Here is a 12,255-nt window from a genome sequence, read left to right as displayed (position 1 = left end):
ATCTGGCGTAGCATCCAGGAGATTCGTCATCTCAGGGAAGATAGTCGTGTCCCCGTCCTGGACTCTTCTCTGGTAAAGGTGAATCTTCCTCCTGAACGCTGCCACTTTGTCACGAGCCGTGTGTAGCATTGGGAGGTTTCCTTGAAGTGACAGGTTCAAGGAATTCACCTCGGCGAAGAAATCAGCCAAGTATGGAACCTTCTTCACGAACAGTTCATCCTGTATCGTTTCATGAAGCTAATTCTCCTTCTCGGTACACCCTCTCTCCAAGAACAGCGCTATTTCCTCTCGAAGTTGAATCACACGATTGAGAACTTTATGTGAAAGCCAGCGCACCTCTGTGTGGAATATCAGAACAGAGAAATCGGCGCCCATTTCTTCACACATCGCTTTGAAGATTCTTGAGTTTGTTGCGCTCCCTCGGATGTGATTCACAATCTCCACCACATTTGAAAGCACTTCTCGAAGACCAGGAGGGAGAGTCTTCATCGCTAAAGCATGTCGATGTATCATGCAGTGGGTGAAGGAGACATGGGGAGCGACATCCTTCACAAAGGCTTTGAAGCTGGATCTGCATCCGACCATGGAAGGTGCCCCATCTGTACACACCCCAACAAGTCGTCCCCAGCTAAGCTCATGTTTGATGAGGAAGGCTTCCAGCATTCTGAACACATCTTCTCCCCGAGTGGTAGTGGCCAATGGCTCCGAGAACAGCCCTTCCCCGCCAGGTCGCTGTGACAAGACTCCAAATGGAACTTCAGTTTGCTGGGCTTCATGCTCTCTTTGCTCAAAACCTTGGCACAGATAACACATTGCGGCTTGACCACGGATTTTTGAACAATGTTTGTGAAACCGAACATGGTTCACAACACAAACAGTTTGTGTGCGAATATGTACGCGCATACGCGAACAAAATACTGTGTGTGGTATGTACCTTTGTTAGGTTCCTAAAAATGGGTTCAACAAATTGATATGTTATTTATGACCCCTTCATGACCCCCGGAAAAACCAGAAACGACCCCCATGGGGGTCTTCTTCTTCTTGCGTATGGCGTTAGACAACTTGTTCCGTTTGATCTTCTGTTTTTGTATGCCAGGTTGATAGCATTCGTCGAAACAGGGTGGACCACGTGAAGGTTGCAATTCCCCCCCCCCCCCCCCATGGGGTTCATGACCCCCAGATTAAGGACCGCTGCCTTAAAGCTAGGTACCAATGCCGCTGGTGTGCACCAGCGAGCCATTCTTCACCCACCGCACAGTCCAGTGACACGGCTGTTGTTGCAGCTCATGTTGTAGCCCCTGGCCAGCAATGCTTTCTTTGGGCCACCAACAGGACGCTCTCAGTCACCCCTGGGCCTCCCTCCCCTTTCAACAGCTGCCACTTCTTCCTGTCGGCCCCATTGCTTTGTCCATCCCCCACTCCCACCGCCTCCTCCTCCCATCGCTTTGTCCACCAGGCCTCCCCAACCCCCTCCACCTCCTCCCGTTGTTGTGCCTACTCTGCCACTTCCTCCTCCACCGCCGCCTTCCACTCCTCCCGTCGCTTTGTCCACTCCACTGCTCCCTCCGCCACCACAGTTGCCGACATCTTCTAAGGTTGAGTATGTCGGCGACTCCAAGCGAGAAGGAAGAGGAGGTGGCGGTGGAAGGGTGGAGAAGCTGAATGGACAAAGCGAATGCCAACAGGAAGAATCGGCAGCTGGTGAGAGCGGTGGGTGCCCCACGGTGACCGAGCCCGTCCTGTTAGGGGTGCAATGTGTGACGCTACAACATCCACGTCAACCAGACGGTGTGGGCAGCCAGGGATGTAAGAGGCTAGGGAGGCAGTGCAAGATGAGGTCCGTCCACTATAACCGAAACCCGTTATAAAGAGCTCCATTAAAACAAGGGTTTACTGAACAGTCTTTATTCAGCACATGCGCAATGCAGTACTTATATCAGCTAGTTTGCTCCCTCTAGTGTTCAAAGTGTACTGCTCAGTTTCACTTTTCAACATGATGGCCTTTCATTTAATAGTTTAATATTCTCTTTGAAATTACACCTAACTGATATAAACATGGGTACGTTTGTTAATGATCAAATATTATCATATATAAATCACGGGAAATAACTGACTGAGTTTACAATTCACACAATTTGTGCACTTTTTAACGGCAATATGCCATCAAAGTCACAGGCAGAGAACCTGATGTTTTCACCCAAGTTAACTGTTCATGCCATACAATCGTCTGAAGCGTCTGAGGAAGGGTTTCGGCCCGAAACGTTGCCTATTTCCTTCGCTCCATAAATGTTGCTGCACCCGCTGAGTTTCTCCAGCATTTTTGTGTACCATGTCCATACAATGTTCCTTTGGGATGAAGAAGAAAGGTTGGTTCTGTTTATTCAGTTTTATAGAGACACTCAATTCTGAAGCAAAAATAGAAAGAATCCATTAATTTAGGACCATATCAACACTGAAAAGGCATTGAATCAAGATAATAGCTTGAAGGAATATTAAAAGGGGCAAATGTTTTGCACAACAATGATTTAGGAAGCATCATTGAAGTGGTAACAACATCCCCAAGCTTTTTACAAATCAGTTAAAATTCGATCCTTTCCCAAATAAAAGTATTTTGGAACAGTCACTGGAGTAATTGCCAAGAGATTATCTTAAAAGTGAGAAAGACAAAGAAGGCAAAGGAGATTTAGGGATACATTCCAATTCATGTAAGATGCACCATCAAAGGCGCAGGTACATATATGGTGGCGTGATGAATAGGATTCACATGAGGCCTGCAATGGAGGGCTGAAAAATATATCAGAATCTTATTAGTTACGGTAGAGGAGGGATGTAGCTATGAAAAAATATATAAATGCAAAGATGAGAATTTAAAAATTGAGGTATTGCTGGAAAAGGAACAAATTATTCACGGACAATAGGTTGATAGGTGCACAGGTCTGGAGCCCAGTTAGCATATAGGCAGGAGAGATTTGGATGAGGACATATCGACAGTTGGAGGAAGGGGCTGGCTGGCAGAAAACCATTGGTAGTTGCATGTTCTGGAGCAAACAAAGACATGGATGAGAGCAAAGGGACTGAAAAAGGATGAGCTTCATTAAATAATTAAGAACTGACGATTGTTAACTGAAATAGGTAAAAATAGTTCAAGGAAATGAAAAGTAATGAAGAGAGAAATTAAAGAAATAAAACTGTTTCTATGAGACCCAGTGACAATAAATGATTGGACACTAAAGTTGGAGACAGTGTGAAAATTACCAAACTAGAGCAGGTTTCAGTCAATCTAGTGTCTGATGCAATGGTGGGTCAAGGTTCAGGAAGAAAATTACCTCCAATCTTTGTGCCAAAAACAAATTACTTCCTCAAGAACCAAACTGTTCCTTACCCCATGCAGTGAAAGCCACATTAACTCTCACATTCAGGAAAAATTCTGCTGGTCAATAATAAACCTAGGAGCTGCAAAGTGGCAAGTGGAAGCATGAAATATCATTAACCAGTCTAAATAAGGGTCTCAACCCAAAACATCACCCATTCCTTCTCTCCAGACGCTGCCTGTCCCGCTGAGTTACTCCAGCTTTTTGTGTATCCTCGATGAAATGTAGAACCTTGAACTGCTGGATTTCATTGGAACAGTAACTTAGCTTTTGTCAAACTCCATGAGTGATTTGAAGTGGATGACCATAAGCCTTCAGGACAAGTTCAATTCACATGTGGCTGGAGGATATTTTCCAGTTTTGATGAGAGAACAAAACATTGTTCATGTTTTTATATTAAGGAGAATGGCAACCACCTCATTCGCAAATATGAGTATTTTGGTGACTGTTAAAACTTTTTGTAACCAAAAATGTGCATTCATAGATTGATCAGTGATCATTGATCTCAGATTCATTAAATGGAAGATGTAATTTTTCAGACATATTCAAGGATTGAGTTTTCTGCAGCACTTACCTTTTCTTGCGCAATGCATACCCACATCAAAACCCTATTTTACACTGCATCAGAACACTATTAAACACAATCTGTATATTTATTTTGCTATTCACCACAAGATGGCTTCCTACTTGTCAATATGCATAAAAGACTTTCAACTGGTTACAATAACTGTGGCAAATTTCATGAGTGATTCCGGGGAAAGAGAGCAACCAGTTCCAGCCCAAGTTAAAAGCACGCTAGCTGAAAAACAGATGGCTCCCACAGTGGAGGCCAATTCTCTGGATGCTTTCAAGAGAGAGTTAGATAGAGCTCTTAAAGATAGCAGAGTCAGGGGATATGGTGAGAAGGCAGGAACGGGGTACTGAATGTGGATGATCAGCCATGATCACAGTGAATGGCGGTGCTGGCTCGAAGGGCCAAATGGCCTACTCCTACTCCATTGTCTATTAAAAACTTGAATTGCTATCAATTGCTGTTTAGGATTAATTAAGGTCAGATGGCAAGTCTAGATCCCCAACGCTGGAGTTTAAAAAAATAACTGGAATGCCAAGTATAGGTACTTTTATAATGAAGGCATGGTATTGTCCAATAAATGGTTTAAAAATCACCTCGTTTCCAGAGGTATTGTTCATGGTAATACATGATATTTTAGAAGGGTTGGTATCTGATACTTCGCAATGGAATATGTATATATTCTGCTAAGAGTGAGCTTTCTTCTTTCAAAGTTACAAAGCAAATTTCATCGACAAAGGGATTGGTAATCAAGATACACCTCAAAACCATCCAGCATTTTAACACTGCTAGACATCTGCAATAGAGTTAGATCTGAAGATTGCCATCAAAACTAATCAGTCCAAATATTGTTGTCATCACCAAGACAGATCATTTCCTCCTCTATAACATTGCCATCATTGGCTAGTTCCTGAAAATGTTCATTCCACCAATTCTGTCCACAAGCACAGCAACTTTCCTTGTTCCGCAAATGACAGGAATGACTACAGATGCCATGTCCTGAACTCCGAAACCCCATCTTCCCCTTCACTCCCCCACCCTCAATGCACTACCAACAACTAGCCTCTTTGTCAAAGTGTTAAGTTAACCAAGCTAATGATTGCTGGTGCAGTTTGAGTGTTGATTTTGTTTGACAAAATTCATTATGTTCTACATTCCTCCTTCTCATCGCTTGTTCCCTCTCAAATGCCCATCAACTGCCTCCACTCTCCTGCCACCGACTTCCAATCCAAGTGAGTTACAAAACCAATTAACTTACCAAAACTTCTTTGGTTTACAGAAAGTACATGCAGGCTCCAGCAACCCAAGCAGCACCAAAGCTTGGGTTGCTGGAGATGAGTGGCAGCAGAATTTGAGATGTGCGATTCTGCTAATGGAATGCTGTCCGTAATTGCTGATAGTCCACTAAAACCGAGTACGGTATTATTATTATTATTATACAAGTAATAGAAACAAACCATTCCAGTTGCTGGTTAATACACAAAAGGACACCAAGTGTTGGAGTAAGTCAGGAGATCAGGCAGCATTTCTGGAGGACATGAATAGATGATGTTTCGGGTCGAGACCCTTCTTCAGACTCTCGCTCTGGAACTGGGCCTGGAATCCATGTGAGTTGACGGCATGAGCTTGCTGGCAGTCGGGGGAGAGGGGAAGGATCGGCGGAGTTAATGGTCGTGGCCCATGGGTGGCTGGTGCAGGTAAGGGTCAGTGGTGGCGTTGGCGGTAGCAGGCGGGGCCTGGAGACAGCTGAAGAAGCGGTGTGGACTGCAGTAAGCAGTAGCAGCAGTAAATCCAGCCTGAAAGCGGCTGGAGAGGCGGTGCGAGCCGGGGAGGACACCGGTAGCTGTCGGTAGGTCCATCCGCTGTAACCAAAATCCTTAAAACAAGGGTTTACTGTATTTACCTTTTGTCACGATCTTTTTCTGAAGGCATTGATTGTGACTTCCTACAAAAGCAGTATTAACTATGAATTAGTCACTTCCCTATGTCGCAATTGACCTATATCATGATCAATTGTGAACAGTGGGTAAAATAATATTAATTTTGGCATCAGAGGTGTTTATTGTCTTAACCTAAGCAGTCATTTAGATAGGCACACTTCCAAACATACATCGGAAAATAAACTATTTAGTCTGAAGAAGGGTCTCGACCCAAAATTCAGTGGGACAAGCAGCATCTCCGGAGAGAAGGAATGGGTGAAGTTTCAGGTCAGGTCGAGTCTGAAGAACTCTCGACCCGAAACGTCACCCATTGCTTCCATCCAGAGATGCTGCCTGTCCCGCTGTGTTACTCCAGCTTTCTGTGCCTATCGTCGGTGTAAATCAGCATCTGAAGTTCCTTCCTACACAGAAGTTATAGCGTGCTCTAATAATTCCAGTGGAAAAAATGCATCAGGAAAATTTCAATTATTTCATCATAAGCCCCGTCCCACTGTACGAGCTCATTCAAGAATTCTCCCGAGTTTGTCCTGATTCGAACTCGGAGATTTACGGTAATGGCTGCTCGTAGGTACTCGGGGCTCTCGTTGACATTTTTCAACATGTTAAAAAGTCTTCCCGAGCTTACCGCGTTTCCAGAGTACCTGCCGTTAGTGTTACGAGCCGCTAAGAGACGTCCCCGAGCTCCGACGTACCCATTCTACGTGCTTCCATGAGTTTGATTTTTTTTAAACTCGGGAGAGCTCTTGAATGAACTCGTACAGTGGGACAGGGCAAAGCCTGGTTCAACAACTCAAATGCCTATGAACAAAGGAGAGTGGTAAGTACTTCCCGGTCCATCATAGATACTGATCTCCCCATTGTTCATAGGATCGATAGGAGGTGCTGCCTCAAAAGGCAGCCAATATCATGAAAGACCCTCAGTAACATGGACACACTCATTTCACTACTACCTCCATTGGGAAGCTGAAAACCATAACCACCAGGTTTAAGAATTGGTTCTTCCAAGCAACCAAGTCTTTTGAACACTATGGAACACCAACCTCAGCAATTATGATCTTCTGTGGACCTTGTCTTTGGTTGCACTACCAACTTAAGTTTTTGCAGTATTATGATTAGTTAGTATTACATTTATTAATTTATTGTATTTTTTATTCTTATATATTATCTGTGTTATTGTGCTTACTGACCTGTCAAGCTACTGCAAGTAAGAATTTCATTGTTCTGTTGGCGTTATAAGTGACAATTAAACAGTCTTGGCTCTTGACATTCCTGATGTATTCATTTGCGTGGAGCAACTGTCTCTTGAGGTAAGCCACAAGAGAATAGAATATAGTTTGCTTTATAAACAAATGGCCACAATTACCCATACTGAATCATAAATTGAATTTTAAGATTGCGAAAATGTGAGATTGATACCACTGAGATGCAACTGGATAATTGAACTTCAGATTAAAGCCATGTGACTGCTGTTGTGGGTTTTCCCTAAAAAAAATAACAGAAATACTGTAATCAGTGATTGATGAAGCATGAACGCATTTTTAAATGGGTAGGGTGCATTGGGGAACCTGGAGAAACTTTGACTTTGGGCCCACATTTGATGTCTTCCTTGGGTCTGGTGAATATCATTGACTGCCCAACGAGTGATACAAGAGGTTTGGGTAGCAGAAGGAGGCCAGTAAAGATTCACAGGAAAAAACCCTGGCAATGAGGTAACTGGTTAAACATGGTTTTCAGAAACAATTACTATTACGGGAAAAAACTGGGAAAAAGGAGGCTGGAGATTTCCCTCTGGAGCTTGAGGAGCAAGAGTTCCAAATACAGAAGAAAATGTAAACTTGTTTTGCTGTTTCCGCTCTGGCACTCACACCAGCTCCATGCAGGGAAGGCATCAATACTTCTTAGGCACAAAATTGAAAAAGCAGAATAAGTGGCAACAACATTAACATAGCCTAACATAGAATGAGAGAAATCCATTGGCTTGGAGTTTGGACCATATAGAATAATTAATTTCTCATATGCCCGTTGAGTATATTAGCTTAAAAACAAGCTTTGTTGGCAGCCATTTAAAATGATTGTACTTATGGGGAGCCCAAAAACCCAATGGTTACAGGATGGGATGTTTCCACAGCTGTTTGTTCTATGCATCTGCCACCAGAGCTGTGATGTTCAGAATATGGAGATAACTAAAGAAAGAAAAGATCCTCACAGCTGGAGAAGATTGTGGAAGCAAACTAGTATCAGGAGACCTTGTTAATACGTTTCTGATGATCATTATGTGGTTTACTAGAACTCATTTAGTTTTTTTGGATTTGAACTTCTCTACATTTAATCTCTGCATTAATTCACTTGTCCTCAGTTAGCCTTTTTATGAAAATTAACTTTTTCTATTACAATTGTTCACAATTTGTTCTCTCACATCTTCTGATTTGATAACTTTTTACAACCAGTATCAAACATCATGCTGCCACTAATTAATGCACATTAATACACTGAAAATTAATACATTTTGTAGAATAAGATACAAAGGGACTGATTGGCTGATAAATGTAATTCAACACTGATATTATTCTGATTATAATTTTCTAATACCATAAATTTCATGTCATAAACCATTTTCTTTCTGTCCTTTAAAAATAAAACATAAAATAAAACTTTAATATTTTGGATAGTTACAATGGATCGAATGCACTTTATTTTCTTTCTCTTCTCAGTGTACGTATTTCCCTTACAGAATGATGTTGATATAGACATGAACATTCAAGATTAATGTAATACGTAGAATTAATGTTTACATATCCATTCTCTGCTGTTAGTGGCACTTTAATGGCTTTTCCACAATTGGACAGCAAACTATTTGCATATTCTAGGAATTGCATCTTAACAGTTATTGAATTAGGCTTTCAAATAAATAGATTGAAATAATTACAGAAAATAACATATTTTTAACAATGCAGTAAGACACAGAGCTAGTGTTTACTTTAACATTTAATTCTAGCTTTCAGCACATTTTTTGGCCGCACAGCTATAATAAAATCGTGCATTAAAGAAAATGCCCTTGTGATTATTTTCATCTGGATAGTCACATATTTAATATGCTGCAGCCTGTGTACTTTTTTCCAGTGGTGGTTTTTCTGCTGGGTTACTCGGCAGTCTGCCTTAGTGAAATCTAAGAATTGCTTTCAAATCTGGAGCTCATTTCCTTTTGTGTCTGCATTCACAAGATGGAGGAAGTGCAAGTTTCAGAAAACCAAATGGCAGATTCAGATGACAAATGAGCTCTGCAGGCTACATGAAACACAGCCACCTGTTGGTATCGCATCGGATGCCTTGAATGTTTGGCAGTACTTTTAGTGTAGTTAAAACAACATAGAGAAATACATAAAACACTGATTCTATTTATATCCAGAGAAACCCCATGATGCTTGTTACTGCAACCACAGGAAGTCGAATTTCTAACATGAAACCTACCAATTTAATAATGAGCAGCCTACACAGCCACTGAGTAACCTGCTAAATTTGAAAAGTCCATTTCATAGATTTCTTCAACAATTACATAAAGTCGGCGGTAGGCACTTTGTATCTAAAATATGCCCTCAAAACACTGCTCTATAAAATGTATTATTAAAACATAGAGCAGCTTTTGAGATGTTCATAATTAAATTTTTCAGTAGTTCATGCAAATGTGATCTAAAGCAAGATGCTTTTTTTTAAACAAACACACAGGGAGCTACAGGTATAGGTGGAGCAAAATACTCAGCAATGGCCTTCACCACCATCTCTCAAATATGTAAATTACACCCATTTTCTGATAATCTTGAGCCTTTTGACTTACATAGAAAGATTGTGTATCTTGAAGTCAACCCAATTTGCCCTTGTGTCTCCAAACACGAATGCCTAGAAATTGAATTGTGTGGCTCTGTGCTTTTAAGCAGCCAAGTTGTGGAATTTCAGTGCTGTAGTGAGCATCTTCTACAGATGCTGATATTCTCTGAGAGTCTCATACCTCACAAGATGTGGCCTAGTTCGTCGAGAGAATCCTTTATGAAAGTCATCCTTTGTGAAATGTTGATTTGGAGCACTGGCAACTGAAAGCCTCACATTAGCTTGGTTTTTCTTCACAACATAGATGGTGTCCATTTAGCCCATCTTGGTTCAGTGCAATCCCACCAGTCCCATTCCCCCAATTTCCGAGTACCCAATTTTCTCTCACCTGACTGCAGGCCCTTGAAATAAACCCATGGCAATAAAATTTGGTGACCCAATCAATTTACCAAAGAGCATATCTTGGGGCTTTGCTTTGTTGATTCAATAAGATGTTACAACCAAGCTCCAATTGCTGCACCCATGTTATCTATTTGATAGCACAGGCTCTTGCCGTCTCTGCACAGTGCTACGTCGGCAATCCTACAGCCTACGTTGTGATTCAGAAGGCTGCTGCAAGTTAAAGGTGATCTCGGTGTGATGAACTGCTAATTTTCATTTAATTTAACGAACATGCTTCCTTAGTGATCCAAGTTGTGCTACGCAGACTGGAGATGCATACTGTTGCAGCAGATATTGCAGACTAGCTCAGGGACTGTGAGGGATGAAGACCAGAAAGGCTCAAGTGTTCATTCACTGATAATATCGTCCAAGAATGTTGAGGCAACCACGCTCCTACCTCAAGCATTGTGGAGTAAAGTGTCTGAAAGTTGATCTGTAATTCAATTATGGTCAAGGACCAAGACCTCCACTGAGTAGAGCCACAGCTACACTCTCAGGCCTGGACTTTCTAACTTTCAGATGATATGCTGGATATACTCAGCAGGTAAAGCAGCATCTGTGGAGAAAATATCCTTCACATTGATACTCTTGCGTCAGAACTGACTTTGTCTGCTTTTCTGCAGCAGATAGCATCAGGATGAATAGACACATGATTTGTGGTCTTCCCAAAGGTCAAAGGAGTAATGAACAATGCTATTGTGTATGTCCCAGAGTGTAGGATTCGTAGATGACCTCGATAGCATTTGCCTTTAAGCTCCTTCAGTTACACTCTGCTGCGCAAAGTTTCAGAAACTCAGTAAGGACATAGTTCCTATCGGCAAGATCCAGTTTTCAAGTGGAGTAGTAGTTGAAATATGGGGCATTTCATATTCCCCTCACACATAAGCCAGAACTAGAGGCTCTAGTCAGTGCCATTAAAATGCAAAATGCGATTGATGCGATAGAATTTCCCAGACAAATATGACAGAAAAATCTCAATGGTCCATGTTTCCAGGGAATTTAAATTGCTTTTTTTAAATTCTTAGGCATCCCAGTTTGCCTGCCACGTTTTAGCGCCTCCTCCCAATTATGGGTTGGAACTTGGGAATACGAATAGTCTCCTTCATCCTAGGCTCCTGACTTTTGCTTGTGCCGCAGGAAGTGCTGCAGAGTGTAATTGTAACAAGACCCACTACCATCACCGTAAAGGAGAATGTTGCCAAGGTCCACAAGATCAGATTTCTCAGGATCCACCACCCGATCATATTAGGCATGTCTCAAATGATTTTTACAAATGTCCTCAGCTTGGTTTGCGAACAGCTCTACCCAAGACTGTCCAAAATTGCAGAATTGTAGATGTAGCCCAATCCATTACACCGACCAGACTTCCCACCATTGACTTAAGGGCCTGTCCCACTTGGCCGTCATTTGCGCTTCATTTACGCGTCATATGTAAAATAGGTCAACGCGTCGTTACGCGCAAATCACGTGTCATCATGCCGTCTGGTGAGCGCGACGTCATTAGAATACCCTGCGGCGCGCAGCGACGCATGGTTACGCACGGTGACTTAACCATGCGTCACCACGCGATACACGCGAGACGTCGGGACACAGCGTGTGACGTCAATACGTCAGCGTGCGTACGGGATACGTCACGCAGGTGGTGCGCGAGGATTTCGTGCAGCACCAACTGCTGGAGTGCCGCGCGTAACTCCACACTCACCCACGCCTCTCCATGCGCCCGTCCCGCGCTACCCGTGCGTCACAACGCGTCGACCTATTTTACATATGACGCGTAAATGACGGCCAAGTGGGACAGGCCCTTTAATCTACGCCATGCTGCCTCAGAAAAGCAGCCAACATAATCAAAGACTTGTCCCACCCCGATAATTCCTTCTTATCCCTGCTCTTGTTGGGTAAATGGAACTGAAGCTTGAAAGTGCGCACCACGGGACTGAAGCCGCTTTCCCCCCTCTATTATCAGACTTCTGAACTGTCCTTCCATAAGCTAGTCCAATATTCTAATGTTCGATTCACCTCAGGCTCTACCCCATAATGGGCCCCGGATTTTGTCTGTGGAACAGATGCGCTATCATATACCTGCACTCTGTATCTTGCCCTTTGCTCTTGA

At 42.7% G+C, this 12,255-nt stretch overlaps 1 protein-coding gene across 1 annotated transcript; it reads right to left on the bottom strand.

Annotated features, from left to right (window-relative positions):
• Positions 1 to 237: 237 nt before the first annotated feature.
• LOC116974817 (protein ZBED8-like) lies at positions 238 to 864 on the bottom strand. Its single transcript, XM_033023464.1, has one exon. It carries the CDS (start codon positions 811 to 813, stop codon positions 238 to 240), a length of 576 nt encoding a protein of 191 aa, XP_032879355.1. The 5' UTR covers positions 814 to 864.
• Between the last annotated feature and the right edge of the window lie 11,391 nt (positions 865 to 12,255).

Source organism: Amblyraja radiata, chromosome 7 (genome assembly GCF_010909765.2).
Source record: "Amblyraja radiata isolate CabotCenter1 chromosome 7, sAmbRad1.1.pri, whole genome shotgun sequence".
Classification (NCBI taxonomy): domain Eukaryota; kingdom Metazoa; phylum Chordata; class Chondrichthyes; order Rajiformes; family Rajidae; genus Amblyraja; species Amblyraja radiata.
This window is presented reverse-complemented; position numbering and strand designations above follow the sequence as displayed.